This window comes from Porites lutea, chromosome 2 (assembly GCF_958299795.1).
Source record: "Porites lutea chromosome 2, jaPorLute2.1, whole genome shotgun sequence".
In the NCBI taxonomy this organism is placed as follows: Eukaryota; Metazoa; Cnidaria; class Anthozoa; order Scleractinia; family Poritidae; genus Porites; species Porites lutea.
In genome coordinates this window covers 28,101,150-28,117,130 of record NC_133202.1, presented here as the reverse complement: position 1 = coordinate 28,117,130, position 15,981 = coordinate 28,101,150, and the positions used below count along the sequence as shown (strand labels likewise).

General features: G+C 37.3%; 1 protein-coding gene and 1 pseudogene across 1 annotated transcript; both read right to left on the bottom strand.

Annotated features, from left to right (window-relative positions):
* LOC140925971 (uncharacterized) overlaps window positions 1–279 on the bottom strand; it is a 1,230-nt pseudogene extending 951 nt beyond the window's left edge.
* Window positions 280–1,135: 856 nt separating this feature from the next.
* On the bottom strand, window positions 1,136–2,182 carry LOC140925970 (adenosine receptor A2a-like). Its single transcript, XM_073375788.1, has one exon. It carries the CDS (start codon window positions 2,180–2,182, stop codon window positions 1,136–1,138), a length of 1,047 nt encoding a protein of 348 aa, XP_073231889.1.
* Between the last annotated feature and the right edge of the window lie 13,799 nt (window positions 2,183–15,981).

Genomic DNA, 15,981 nt, shown 5'->3' with positions numbered 1-15,981 from the left:
CCTCATCAGTAGTGTTACCAGTGGTATAAATGGTAGTGTCGTCAGCATACATGTAAAATACGCCATTTTTAATGCTGTCTGGAAGATCATTTACATAAGTAATAAAAAGCCTAGGTCCCAATAGGGAACCCTAAGGGACCCCAATTTTTACAGGTTTAGATTCCGAAGATGCGTCGTATATTTGTGCCAATTGGCTTCTACTTGCTAAATAATCTATAAACCATATCCACATATCTTCTGACATTCCCAATACCTCACGTTTCTCACCCTGAATGACATGATCTACACAATCAAAGGTTTTCCTAAAGTCAAGGAACAATTCGTCTACTTTAAGCCCATCGTCCAAGGCTTCTTTCCACACTTAGGTAAGGTGCAACAAAAGACTACCTGTAGAATGACTCTTCCTTAATCCCATTGTCTGTCAGACAACAGACTGTGAGTGGTCAGATCATTATCAAAAGATCTACAAACCGCCCTTTCCAAAATTTTGCTAGGAACACTTAGGAGTGATATAGGTCTATAGTTATTTTCATCTAGCCTATTGCCCTTTTTGAAAACTGCAGTTACCTGGGATTTCTTCCAACTGATAGGGAATTGACAATCTGCTCTGCTTTTCATATAAATTTCAAAGAGCCCTGAAAAACGTTTTACTGAACTAACACATGGCAAAATGGATTACATTTAACAAATAGATTCCACATTTCTTTTTTTGAGATTCCATGTTGCCAATCGCTTGAAAAAGGTTTTTTTATATGTGCAGACAGAGCGCATAAAAACTAGACAGACACACCACACAAATCAAGAATAAGCAGAGTTTAGGCAACTACCAGCAGATAAACATAGGCAATAACTGGTAGAAGTAAAGAAATATTGGATTGAAAAACAGAATTTTGTCCTAAAGGAGCGATGTATGGACAACAAATTAAACTAATTTTCATTAACCTAACGGATTTTCATTCATTTTCTTTTCACAGTAAAACAGTAAAACAAGGACATGAAAGGGATAGTATGCAGAGAGTTGACTGGCGGTCTTATTTTCTAATTCTTTATATATTTAACACGTTTTTATCAGAAATTATTCCTTCAGTAACAATAATTAAGTCACTTTCCTCTTGGTACAAGGTATGATCACGTTCTAAGCACACTTCAGCACTTTAACAAAAGCTCTTCTGAATTCTTTATTTTTCCATCCGTAAATAAGAGGATTGCAGATGGCGTTCAAGCCAATTGCCACATTGTAAAAGATAAACTTATAATGCTTCCGTTTTGGATGGTCACACTCTGACAGCTTCCCAAAAAAGCGAAGGCATGTCACAACCAACAAAGGTATTATACTCAGAAGACACACTGCTATCACCACGGCGAAAGTGCGGGCACCTTTCATTTCATGCTTGATTCGTTGCGGTAGTCCTGAGATGTCAGCTTGCTCTCTAATCTGCTTCCTGTGCCTGTTGCACACGATGAAGATATAGGAATAGGAGCAAAGAATGATAAACAGGGGGATAACCAACAGTGTTATCATTTGAAATACGAGGTATCCCTCGGTTAATGGAGGAGGGCCGTCATTTGGGGGTCTTTTGCGGGTCTCACTGTATGGATTCATCGCCTGGCGAAGCTGTTCGAAATCGTCGCTGGAGGCTTTAAGGACCTTTGGGAAAACAATGATAACGACCACAGCCCACAGCCACATGGCGATAGAAACGATCAGTGCTCGTCGGTTGTTTACTATAATGTGGTATCTTAAGGCGAACCTCACGGCGATGGACCGTTCCAAACTGATTAAGGCGAGGTGAAGAATGATAACTGACATGAGAAGGAAGGTGGAACTCGCACTTATTTTTCTCAGAATATCAGACCTATGCTCAGCTCCAACGGATAGACTCAAGTGTATGATATCTAGGATGGACGGAATCCCAAGCAATCCATCAGCAATGGACAAACTCGCCAAGATTACATTTGACGCAGTCCGAAGATTTTGAAATTTGTGAAACGCTCGAAGCATGAGGTAGTTGCCGAAAAGGGCTGCGACGGCCACAATTACATGGAAAGTTATCAAGACAACAAATTTCGTAGTGTTCAAACCACGGCTATTATCATGCCAAGGTTTAGAGGTGCAATTCATCCCTGTTACGTTTAAGCAAAATTTCTCTTCGTCACAGTCTATGGAAAAATTGCTGGCCATGGTCTGTCAAATTCAAACGCCACTAAGTTTCGAATTGCAATTAACGCACTCGATCTCCTTTGAAGTTGCTAATTTGTTCACCAGCGCTTTTATATAAACTTAAGGTGGCCTTAACCATCTGCAGCTGAACTTCGCTGAATATTATGTGTTTTAATTAAGCAATTTGCAAATTACCATTGGTCCATCATTTAGTAATATGTTTGTGTAAGTTGTCAGAGAGCATACACCCCTTGACGCAAGTTCATTTTGAGGCATAAAATGTAGCGTATAAAAAAAAAACACAGAAAGAAGACTTCAAGACTCAACCAGTTTGAGAGACTTGAAGCAACACCTCAAAATTGTTCCTTACCTACACCTTTCTAGACTACTTTCACCCAAAAGTCGAACGTCAGAAATGTCATGTAAATATCGTGATGCCAAGTGCAGCACTTAAGTTTTACAAATTTTATTACGGGGTGACGCAAATTTTAGTTCCCCTATATAAAAAGTTCCGTGAAAAAATATCAAATTAAAAAAATCATTCGAATAAAACTTAACAGCAATAATAAATAGTTTTGATGCGAAGCATAAAATTTGGTTGGTGACTGTTGATTGTGATACAGAAAGCGACTCCGTCCACCCACCATATTTCATTGAGTTATTGAAAACGACAACGGCAGTTTTGTTTAACATTCGGATGTTGTTTAATTGTTTGTACTTGGCTCAGATAAACACAGGAAGTCGTGCCAAAGGGGCGGACAAATGCTATTTTTTAACGACGAAGGTTTTGTGAAGAGTTTGAAACATTAAAGCAGATATTTCAATAAATATAAGGACTGAATACATAATTTGTATTCAACTACTCTAGTTTTATTTTCGAAATAGACAGTCCGCTTTTAATGTCGACCAGCTGCTTATATAAACAGCATTAGACTAATAAATAAGCTTAGTGCTTTCTCATTTTTAAAATATATTAATATATAATGTAGGAACATCCCCATCACGTTATAGCCCCAGAGAGTACATGTCACCAGTTCCTATTTATACACCTGGATAAGGAGAGAAAAAGCGGAGCAAAGTTTCTTGTTTAAAAAAACAACCAGAAGAAAAGGCTCAAACCCAACAGGAAAAACGAATATGTTCGATTGTTAACCTGTCGGCCACCACACTTTTGCTATTGACTGATGGTCAAAACGACACAAACTATTATAAATAACCAATATTTGCTAAAGGTAAAAATATAAAGCTTTATGCATGAGATAATAATGAATACAGCTGTAACTGCCTTCAGTACTAAAAGAAAATTGACACCCTGAAAGGTGGACAGGGAAACTCGTATCGACCGTGAAACAAGGAATTAAAATCCCCACATTTTAATCGACTTGTTGTTGAATAGTTAATTGACGATGTGCTAAACAGGCTATAACGCTACATGGTGGCCAACATGGGTGACCTCTTCGCATTCAGATTTATGTGAATATTTTTTTCGGCTATAGAATTTTACAGAACACCATTTAATTCTTACTTTCATTTGAAATTAATATATGGACTGGCGCCATCCTATCTTAGTGATTTGACACAGGTTAAGCACAATAGCTCATACGCACTACGCTCGAACATTAGCCTATTATAAGAAGTTCCACAATAGATAAAATGCACTCTACGCTTAGTAGTCCAGTCAATCTAGGCATTTTCGAGGCTCAATATCAAACTAATTGCAACAGAATTGTTTTCAACGCTATTTAAGCAAGGGTGGCCTATCTAGCAACATACTTAAAATCCGCCAAAATCCGATCGGTGGAACATGTCAAAATTAAGCGTTAAGGGACGGACCATCAGAAAACTTATGGGGGGGGCGGCGGGCGAAGTACAAAAAAAATATGCGCGCAAGGGAAATTTAAATGAAAAAAAAAAATATGCACGCCAATTAATCCTAAAAAATATTTATGCTATGGCCTAAAAAAATTCATACAAGGAATTTGATAACGAAAAAAAATTCCCGCGGCTCGAAAATTCCCTTCCCCCCCATAACTTTTCTAATGGTCCGTCCCTAAACATTTGGAGCTTTAAACACAGGCAACCCACGTTATTTGAAATTATACGTTAAAACAAAAAATGCACAAAATATGTTTGTTACTTTTATGGAAAAGTGAGAGAAGAAAGAATAACTGCTACCTAGTTTTCGGTGATAAGACGAAGTGTTTATTTTTTCAAAAAGGATAAATATTAAACACGGTTGGCTTTTGAACAGGAGACCCATGCTCCAGTCAAGGAACCCCCAAATAACAGGAGGCTTACAGAGTAAGAGAGTGAACAGTTGGCTGTAAAACTACAACAACTTTAGTCGTAAAGCTTTAAATCTAGAAAATGAAGGCCGTTACTTAATCATTGGCTTTAAAATATATTCCTTTTTTTAGTCAGATTTCTGTTAGCCGCAAGAGTAAGAAAAATATATATCTAGTTAGATTTTTAAGAAGGTTACAGCCAAAACAGAGCTCTCCCATCAAACAGTCTCGAAAGAAGTCAACATAACAGCTAATAGTGCAGCCATTGCTTTTTTTTTCTCTTTCTCCCCACTCTTTCTATTTTTTCTTTCCTTGTTCTTCTCTAGGGGGATTTTCGGGCTCATTTTGCTTTTGGTCTTTTTCTTGTCAAAAGACTGTAATTTTCCTTCGGTACGTTTTCAAATATCCAGCAAGGTAATGCTTTGGCTTTTACGGCTACCTCACATTAATCTTCGTTAACGTACTGACATCCTCAAATACAAGTTTCACTTTTTTGAAGTTTTTTGTTTTCCTCTTGTTAAAAGTGAATTGGAGAGGAGGGGAGGATAGTTTTACTAATTCTTTACAATGCACAACAATGCAGAGTTTTTGAGCGGATAAGCTCCAGTGCCTATGAATTTGATTGGAGGCGAATGGGTTTTCATTTAAGGAAAAGTGTTCTTACCTTCGCAAAAAAAAATTATAAAGGTTAACTGAACACTCATCGCATAAGAACTTTGGTTCCAGCAAACGTTTGTTTCAAGAAAACGAAATAGTAAAATAGGGAGACAGGTTTTTAAGAGAAAAATTAACTCTGGGTAGCCAAAACAATGCGTATGTAAAAATATATTGTAAGAGTCTATGGAGAAATGGAAATTCCCCATGCAGAGCATAATTTAAGCAACTCAGTGAAAAGGTTAACATGTAATAAGTTGAAGTGTTACACAACGCTCATCCGAACGCTCATTACGTACAGAAAACGGGAATAGTTTTGTACTGATACTAAACTATCGTCCGTTGCGCACATTTAGTCGCACGTTATCCTGCAGCATGGATGCAAATTTAGTAGTTGACCGAAGGTGAGCAAAATATCAAATCAAACTGTTCACCATCAGTCAGTTACTAAATTTGAATCCATGCTGCACATACAAAAATTACTAGCCTGTAAAACTGCTAAGTGAAATACTTACTGCATTTCTGATATTGCGCAAAAAATTAATTATTGTTTTTAACCATGTTAACACAGACTGACTAATAATTTCCATTTAAATACCGTCATAGAAAAAAAATTAAAGCTTGGAAAACAGAATATGAAGACAGACAAGTGGCTGGGTAGCCTGTGCAGAGCCGTCAAGACGAAACACTAACCCTGGTGTTTCTAACACATTAAGTCTGCGTTTTTTTACATCAAAACTACCCAAAATACACTAGCGATGTTGTATCAAAAATTCCTGAGAAAATAAAACACAATTATCAGATGTTTTGTCTGAATTTGTGATCTTCCTGAAATTGGGCTTCCTGTGGTGTGAGTTGAAAATCTTTATTGCCAATTTTTCTCATGTTTCACCGAACCGATTTTGGCGGATTTTTAGTATGTTGTTAAACAGCCATTCAACAAATAAATGGCGTTGAAAAAAATTCTGTTGCAATTAGTTTGATACTAAACCACAATTTGACTGGACTATAGTGGCAGGTCTTTCACTTTTGCCGCACCGGCTCCATGGAACAGCTTACCGGCTGACCTGCGTTATATGTCACAACACTTAGTGTTTTTAAAAACTAACTTAAGACGTTTCTGTTCAGGTCTGCAAATTATTCCCTACTTAATAATGTTTTTAATATATACATATATATATAATTTTATTTTGTAAAGCGCTATTGATTAGTTTATGTAAATTAGCGCTATATAAGTTATTAAATTTTTATTATTAGTATTATTATTATTATTATTATTATTATTATTATGAATGAGATTGGCATTGACAAAAAGCAGCAACTTTATATAAAGCAGGACGTTCTTAAACAAACGTTTCCCGGGCAATAACTGGAGCTAAAAGCCGTCTTATATCATGTATTGAGGCAATACCAGGAGCCCATCAAATAGAGCCTCCATCTCCCATACAAGCCCTTGGAGCCAACCCTTTCCCGAGGGTCTCAATGGGGTGGTAGCTTTTACGGTTATCGGCTAAAATTTTGGCTATTTTACGGCTATCGGTTAATTTTTTTCAGTTACGGTTAACAAAAAAGTTAAAAATTAACTTCTTTAGTTTCAAAAAGTTAAATATTATTTAACCTGTATTTTTTGTATCTTTAAATCGAAATAAGAGGGTCTGGAATGGGGGGAGGTACAAATGTCAGTTGTCGGTTAAAATTTCGGCCATTTGTCAGGTGTCAGTTAAATGTTGGGCTTTTTGTCAGTTGTCAGTTAAATGGTTATTAATGATTAACTATGAAACTTATTTGGATATTTTTAATGCAACATTTGGCTTAAAAGGCACATATAATGTACATTAAACATTAAATTCCAAAACTGATGCAATAGTACCTTAATTTTTAATCAGTTTTGCTATTGTAAGCATTTCAAGTGGCCCTCCTTTTTCCCAAGTCTTGTGTTACTCTCCTCCACTCAAACGTTTTTGCTGCCAGAGTCCAACATAGCAGCCAATCATTAAGCCAATCAAAATTTATATCATCACAATATTGTATACGCATTATGCGTGAGTCTTACGACTATGGACTAAAGACAACGATCTCACGCATCAAGGACAATTTCTCACGCCTGACTCACAAATCCCTCATTCTGATCAGCAATTCAGAGGAGCGTAAATTAGAGATCATAGGTCATTTACAACAGATGATACATGACACACATGGGTTTTACAGTAAAATCATTGACGAAGTATGACACTTAAGCGTCTTGCTGCTAAGATTACCCCTAAAAACGCACATTTGATCACATTGTTTGATGAAAAGAGTGGAACAATGCTATTTAAGGTCTTAAAAACGGGTGTAGAAACAAAGGCCGGACAATCAGGTCCTTTGGGTTTTGTCAGTAAAACCCAAGGCAAATGTCAGTAGTCAGTTAAATTTTCGTCTATTTGTCAGTTGTCAGTTAAAATTTTGGCCATTTGTCAGTTGTCAGTTAGCCCCATCCAGACCCTCAAATAAGGTCTTCAGATCATCTCGGGATGAAACAAACTATTCTTTTGAAAAATTTTAATATTTGATAGATCATTCTTTTTATGAAGTATTTCACTTCTAATAGTATTTTGTACATAGAAATGTCAATAGTCAATTTAAAAATAATCTTTGTGAAAAAGCAAAAGCGGACACGCAAACGCCCAACTCAAGGCCGGGGCGCGACATTCATTATAACAGAAATGGCCGTTTTCATACTAGAGACGGATTACTCGTGTGAGACGAGTTATCCGTTTGATGATTCGCGTCAGGTAGGTAATACTTCGTAATTTGAAAATGGAATAGTTTTAATTTTGAATGAACAATCCGCCTGACTTTATCCGTCAATTTCGACGGACAGTTTCAAGACGGGATTAGCCGTTCCAGATAGCCTGTGTAAAGCCGCCCCCTCCCCTCAGAAAAAATCGGAGAAGGGGTGTACGTCTGTGAGGAGGGCGCTACTTTACACAGGCTAGTCTCAGACGGATAATCCATCTCTAGCTCTAGCGTGAAAACGGCCAATAACAAAATTCCCGTGTCCGGTGTTTTTAATGATAGCGAAGGACTGTACGGAACGACTGTCTACCGTTGCCTTGTCCGTAGGCCTCATTATTCCGCGCGGCTAATGCGTTTCGCGTCACGTGGTCCTAGCGAGTTCGCCACCGAAATGCCTTGACCGAGACTGCGTGGGAAGACGCCGTACAGGGACGGCAATGTCTACCGTAGCGTCCGAGAAAAACAGGGAAATGTTGTTTATCGGCAACGTGTTTTACAAACAGTGACATCTCTGCGTGTTGTTTCACTAGTGTTTTGAGGGCAAGACCTCCTGAAAATAGCAAATATTAATCCCCAGCAAGAAGCCACACTTTCGCTATGGAAAAAATTAGTTCCCCGAGAGAGTGGAGGAAATGGACTGAATGGAGCCTAGGTCTTGGTCAACACCTAAAAGGCGCTTCGCCTAACGCGCGTACGGAGTCTCACTAGCCGGGAAATAAAAAACGCAACCATAAGTGAGTTTTGTAACTCCCTTAAAAGTGGCAAATCTAGGGAACAATTTCTTTTACGGTTAACTCTTTTTTACTCTATTTACGGCTAACGGTTAAAATTTTTCAATTTTTACGGCTATCGACTAAATTTTTGGCCGTTTTACGGCTATCGGTTAACCCCATTGAGACCCTCTTTCCCGAGTAGATTTATAATCAGAACGGTTCCCAGGGGAGACTTCACGCGTAGGAGAGAACCCTGGGAACGAGGTTGGAAAGAGCCAATCATAACGACGAAATGACACTGCTATTGTACTTCATCAAACAACAGGAAATTCGGTGTTGACAGGCCAAACACAATCATAAGCCAGTGAAACGTGACTTAAGCGTTTTCATCCCTCAGAGATTTTCTTTCTTTTCTTTCTAGCCGGTAGATTATACTGTGGAGAGTTTTAAACTCTGACTATGTTAATCTTAATTTTGGTTGCTTGTTTCACATTAAGAGGCCATGAAGCTGGTCTGTTACAAGCATAATGATTAACTACTACCTGCAGTCTGAAGTTCTGACAGGATTCGTTTTCTTTAGCCAATTTTTTTTAAGCGTTAAGGTTATTATTTCGGCTAAATGACTCAATATAAATCAAATTTCTAGTTTTCCAAGGTTTTTTTTTTCCGAAATGCGTTTATCTGAAAAAATACTTGTAGTCCTTGTGGTTGTTTTGTCCGTAAGCTAGTGTGATGATTCCCTGCTATGTTTTGTAACGCCGGGCCCAGCCATTGTTTTCTACAGATGATCTACAGATGCAAATTCGAAGGAAAGAATTGAGCCTAAACTTCTACATTAACTGCTGAGAATTGTCCTGTTAGTCAGTCATAATTCTTTTGTCGCAGATACAATCCATTTTGTTTTTCTTTAGATAAGTGGGTCTTTGGACTGGAGCGCGATGTCACAAATTCCTCCGTTAGCAAATTACTTTTGAGTTAGCTTCACGGTCGAGCGACTGTTCCCTTCTGTTCAACTTTTCAAGTGCCAGTTTTATCAGGCAACTCTCATGGTGATACGAGTCAGTTGTAAAGGAAGACTGCAATTTCTCAAATTTCGGAAATAAAGCATTCCTCGTTAGTTGCTACTTAGGTCATTGCTTTTGCACGCGGTGCTTAACTAGCGAAATCCACTGGGAGTCCACTCCACGGTGATGACAAAAATCAAATCATGATCCTGGCACTTTTTCGGCGCTGATCATCGAAAAGTTCCAAATCGCCCACAGAACGTTTAAGCATGTACTTCGAAAAGCGTCGACGATTACATGTGGAATGTATGACGACAAATAAAAACATTGGCAAAGATAACCTTTCAGTGATCCTCAGTTCGCTCTTTGTCCCATCGCTTCATGCTCAGTCTCAGTCGGGTAATTCATTAACTTTTATTTCATGATACCCAGATCCCAGCGGCTGTAAAATTATGAAAATGGATGTGTAGTAAAAAGGAAAACTGTCGAAGGACGGGCTTCTGAGTTCGACTTCATTCAACTTCATTTTTTTCACGGTGACAAACGAGACTCACGGAAATATGACAGTTTTCGCGGGAAACAAGCCGCTCTATTTATAAATCTACTCGGCAAAGGGTTGACTGAAGAAATTAATGGAGAAGGAGGCTCCATTTGATGGGCTCCTGGCAACACTGAGAATTTACTAAATATAGTGAAAAAAAAAATTAAAGTAACGAATGTATCGAGCAAGCGGATAAGGAAAATCCTCAAACTTCCTCCTTTTATTATTGGTGCATAAATTGATATAAAACCGAGACTGAGCGGCAAAAAGTTCAAATCCCCGACTGAAAAAAGGAAAAAAGAGATTATAATACTTTGCGAGACGAAAGCAGGCCGTTTCAAAACCCACTGTTTTCTTGATTTCCTTCATCCAAACGCTAAAAATACGAAATGCCGTTACCTAAGCCCCTACGACCCGGGCCAGCGAAAAAGAAAAACATTCCTCTAAAGAAGAAAAATCAACTCCTAGTACAGGAGGCAGCGTGACCGGGGGTCATCGCATCAGACTCGCAATCCGGCGGTCTCGAGTTCGAGTCGGAAACAATGGAGAGGTACGACAAGTTTGGACATGTTTATCAGAGTGCATAAAAGTGTAGGATTTGCATATTTATTACCTTTCTCTCAGCTAATAATAACACACGACCTTATCTTTACGAAATTCTTGCGCATTTTATTCATGAGATGAAGACAAAAGGTTATGACGTCATCGGCGTTAATGTATTCCCTCGCAAGTTACTGAGATCCCCCGCAAAAAAATCAATTTCATCCCTATTATACTACTTGACTTAATATACACACCACTGTTATTACTTAAAACGACAACGTCATTTCAGTCTTTCCACACAGATAATATAAACAGATGAAGTTTGGATGCAATTTCTAAAAAACGCTCAATTCAATTGCCAATACGAAAACCGGACACCACGTCTAATGGACGCCCTCGAGCTCCTAGACAGTTATTCCAAAACGCTAGGAATTAGCAAAAACGAGAAAAACAATTAAATTTATTCAGTTTCTTTTTTGATTGGCAAGAAAGTATGCACATTACATCTTGTTCAACGTCAAATCAAAATCACAGTAAGTATTCTGACATCAAAAGCTGAGGATTGAGAACCACAGGGTCTAGACGTATTAATGCCGATGGACTGGATAGTCTGCTATTTATATAGTGTGGTGGTATATTCGTTATTTTTGTGGAGTTTGTTACAGTTATGAGAACAAAGAGATTAAGAGTCACGTTGACGGCAAACGGCAGATTTAAGTTGAGAATTGCTCAGAATAGAAAATAAGAAGATAAAAACTGTTCAGAACAATTCTTATGGATAAAGCTGGCCTGGAACAAAATAGTTTTGAGTAGACGAAATAAACAGTAAACGACAATTAAGGGGAAAACTTCAACACAGCCGAGTAAACGTGATCTCTCTAATAAACGCCTCTTTCTTTTAAACGCATCCTGTTTATCAAACGCCCCCGCTTGGGTTCCCAAAATTAAATGGACGTCCCAGGCGTCTATTAGATCATTTACGGTGTACAAAAGAACCACAGGGTAAACATGCAATTAATAATCGAGGAAGGTTTTGTTTGTCCATTAGGTATATTGCAAAAAGCGAGCGTTTTTAGTCGTTATAGCGTCAGAAACATATATTAAAGGTTTTTTGCGAGATAACAGGTGTCAATGAATCTAACATCGCTTAAGGTACAAAATATTTTGCCATTGAGCGAAATCTTCGTCTTCATTCAGTGCGAGTAGGCCAATTAAACTTGTATTGCTTGGCAAGATATCGGACGTCGATTAAACATTATAAACATACGTAGTACACGGACCGAAAATACAGACGAACGATGGGAAATCTTGATGAAAAGGTTACGCTGACGACCTCAAGATGACTACCTCAAGTACCACAGGTTTGCGAAGAATAGGAAGTTTTTCTCCGGGTACTCCGGTTTTCCCCTCTCCTCAAAAACTAACACTTCCAAATTCCTATCTGGAACGACACGTTCCAGATAACGTCAACGTGACACGTTTAAACGAGTTCTTAAGAACTCCTATGTGCTTCGTGGGTAAACAAGAAATTTATTATTATTATTATTATTTTACAACTATGGACTTCATTGCCCTATACGATTAGGAGTAGCCCCTCAGTAACATCTTTGAAAAAGACACTCAAGACATTTTTATTTCAGAAAGCTTTTTTGTAATTTTATGTGCTTTTTAATCTCGTTTTAGGCAGGTTTTTTTGCGATTTAAGTAGTCTAGGTAATTTTTATATTTTTAGTGTTGTCGTAATTTTTTTTAAAACTTTTTTTTGGTAGGCTCATGCACTTTGTAAACATTAGGAAGTCTCGGTCATTTTTTTTTTCAAATATTTTTATTTTGAAGCGCTGTAATATTAGCAATATCGATAACGGCGCTATATTAGTTTTATCATATATTACTATTAACACATACAAATCGAACCTAAGTGAGAGGATACATAGAATATAACGCGTGTTACTAAAGATGATCTGCTCGCAGCACTTAAATTTCCTTTTGGAACCACTAGAAATATTGCAATGACGAGCACATTCGAATGAGTTTTTCAGCTCTTAGGTAGTAAGTGTTAAAATAAGCTACCTACTATTTTACTTACTAACGTATTAAGGCCTACTCTGGGACCTTAACTCGCCTTAACTCGCCGTAACTCGCAACTTGAGATTATGTTCAAATTTCCTTATCTCGCCTTAACTCGCCTAAACTCGCATTATCTCGCACAAACTCGCCCAATCTCGCCACTGCCAAGTGGATACCAATTTTAATATCTCATCCTACTCTCAGTGTAATTTCACAATTACTCCATAAAGGGAAGAAGAAGAATACAAATTTCAAAGAATACAAATTTCAAAAGTTTAAAAAATAGTGATTTTTAAGGAAAACAGGGTTTTTACCTTTAAAAAAATATGTACTTGACCAATCCCATCCTTCTGGAATTTCCAATAGCCTCTGTGGTAAGGGTATTTCACCACTAAAGATTCGATGAGGTTTTTCTTACTTAACATTGTCATGCCTTGGAGTCACAACTGGACTGTCAATGGAACTACCAGGAACAGCCTGAACATGCACTAACTCGCTGCCTAAGAAAAGGCTTCAATGCTAAGCATGGCAGAAATTCCAGAGGCATGGGGTCACAGGGTCTAACAAATCCCACATTCACTGTTTGTGTTTTGGTCCACAAAGTAAGTGACATTAACTAAAAGCACAAACAGTGAATCCACGAAAACGTTTTCAAAAAATAGTTTAAGTTTTAGTCTTACACTTCTACGCAAGACAAAGAACACTCTAAATTCAAGATTGCTTTGAATCTCTCAATTGAAGAAAAAATATTCTCCTATGATTTGTTTCTAATTTTTGGCTTAAAATAAGAAATCTTGAATTTAGAGTGAAATACAAAAACATAATACCAGAATATCAAATGTTTAGTTTTAAGCTGGTTAATGATTTACAAAAAAAGTTTACTTGTAAGATCTTGTAATGGAAAGTTTAATTACTTTGCAAATATAATGCATGCAAGCTGTTTATGACATATGAAGAGTAGTAGCATACGTATCATCTTATAATCTGATGAAGCTTAATAAGGATTCCAGCTGACAATCATCAATGAAAGGCTAGGATGTAGCCAGAATCGAGAATCCTTTAAATAGTCCACATACTGATTGCAGTCCATATTTCTTATAAATAATTCTTATAAATATTTACCTCGTACTAGAAGATCTGTACATTGGTTCAACGTGACATCCTGTATGGCCTACATTGTAGTCAGACTGGCAATCATAACCCAGGCATGATTCAGAAGACTTGTTACATTTAGCCCTTAACTGAATAAAGGATTGCTAAAGGTACAATATTTTGCATTGATAGCCAACTTCATTCGCCATCTTTGAAATTACCCAGAAGATACTGGTAACTCGTGTCTTCCCAGGGCCCTCTCGCTCAGCCTATTGTCCTCGATATGCGTTCTGGGTAATTTTCAAGATGGACGGGAAAACTTCTGAAGAAAAGGAGGAGAACTCGTGCAAAACTTTTGATGTTAAATCGAGAAGTTTCAAAATGTATCACATGCAGGTAAGCTAAGCTAAAGCCTTTTACCTTTGCAACGTTAACTCTATAAAAGCCTTGTTGATCCCAGTCCACTGGCAAGTTTTAGGTTGGAAGCTTCAATGTGGCGTACGTGACATGAAAACACGCACAAAACGGCTGAGCCGGTGATCATTTTGTAAAAATGCGAAGCAGGAAAGATTCATCAGTGACAGCTCTTAAGAGTTTGGAAGACAAAGCCGATAGTAGAGAGTGTTTTCTTGTCAATCAAGTTAATTAAGGTATAGTCCTCTGCACAACTATGAACACTTTCTGACATTTTGTAAAAAACAAGTAAGCCTGAACAGAAAATATGGTCATTTATTTTTTGCTGTTTTGCCAGGCTAAGAATCATCAAGAGTTTACTATCAAGTTAGCTTGATCCTCCTTTCTTTTGTAGAGATCAAGGTGTCTCTCACAGGATTGTCCAAGTTTAAGGAGGGAGTTTCTAAAATATGGGAACTGCTGTCTTTGCGAAAAGGCATCAGCCTTCATTTGCAAGAAATTAGAATAGATTATCCGAGGAAACGAAAAGACAATCATTTCTGGCAGTGAAAACAAAAAAACTGAGCTGGACTCCAAGGGAAACCATCAGTGAAGTGGAGAGAATGGATCAAATGGAAGACTTAAAGATAAGTCGTAATTTTCAAGGAGAAAGAAATTTCATTTCATTTCAGTAAAATTGATTGTGGCATAAAAATTTCCTCAGCTGAGTTGTAATTCGTCAGCTTCCCCGGATTTTTATACTAGTTCTTTGAAGAACATTGACAAAGACTGCAAAAACTTTTTTTTTTTCAATTCTGGAGTTAGTGATAACAATTGATGACATGTCATGTGATACCTATTATGCTCACCTGCCTATTAAAACATATTGTTATTGATTTAAAAAAAATAAATAAAATAAAATAAAATATCCTACCTGTGCTTATACTAAAGCTACATTTTTTTTTTCAATTCATGATTGTTTTGTTTTCATTTTTTTTCCTCACTACTGGTAATTTATTACTCTGCCAAACATTTTTTTTATCAATTCATGATTGTTTTGTTTTCATTTTTTTCCCTCACTACTGGTAATTTATTACTCTGCCAAATAATTATATAGCTTAAATAAATAATATATGATGATGATGACAATGATTATTATTATGATACAGCCACCAAATGGTCTAGTTTGGAGTCTAACTGCTATATAATTAATAAAGAACAGGACTCCATATCACTAGCATATCCATACTTAAGCTTGTCCAATTAGGAAAATATTTCAGTTAATAAATTTTATATTAACAAAATTTGGCTTCATTCAACTTTGGAGCTCATCTGAAATTTTTGGTTTAATTTTTTCGTAATTGGACAACATGGAGCCTACTATATATATAAGAGATACAAAGATTCCAAGGCATCTTTATATGTATGTTACTAAAGCATATTATAAATTTTAAGCCTTATAACCTCAACATAAGATGGATCATTTTCCCTTAACTCGCCTTAACTCGCCTTAACTCGCACAAACTCGCAACTGATAGGCGAGCTCAATTTTTCCTTATCTCGCCTTAACTCGCCTAAACTCGCATTAGCTCGCACAATCTCGCGGCGAGTTAAGGTCCCAGAGTAGGCCTGTATTAACATGTACTTAATGCTCCATTTACAATGTAACAAGTTTTGTCAGTCAGAAATGCTTTCCAGAGCAACAAAAGTTTTCACTTTCCACCCAGGACTGCCTAGGAATGTAAACGTC

Excerpts from the sequence above, each read along its gene's own strand:
- LOC140925970 (XM_073375788.1), bottom strand. The coding sequence starts at position 2,182 with ATGGCCAGCAATTTTTCCATAGACTGTGACGAAGAGAAATTTTGCTTA.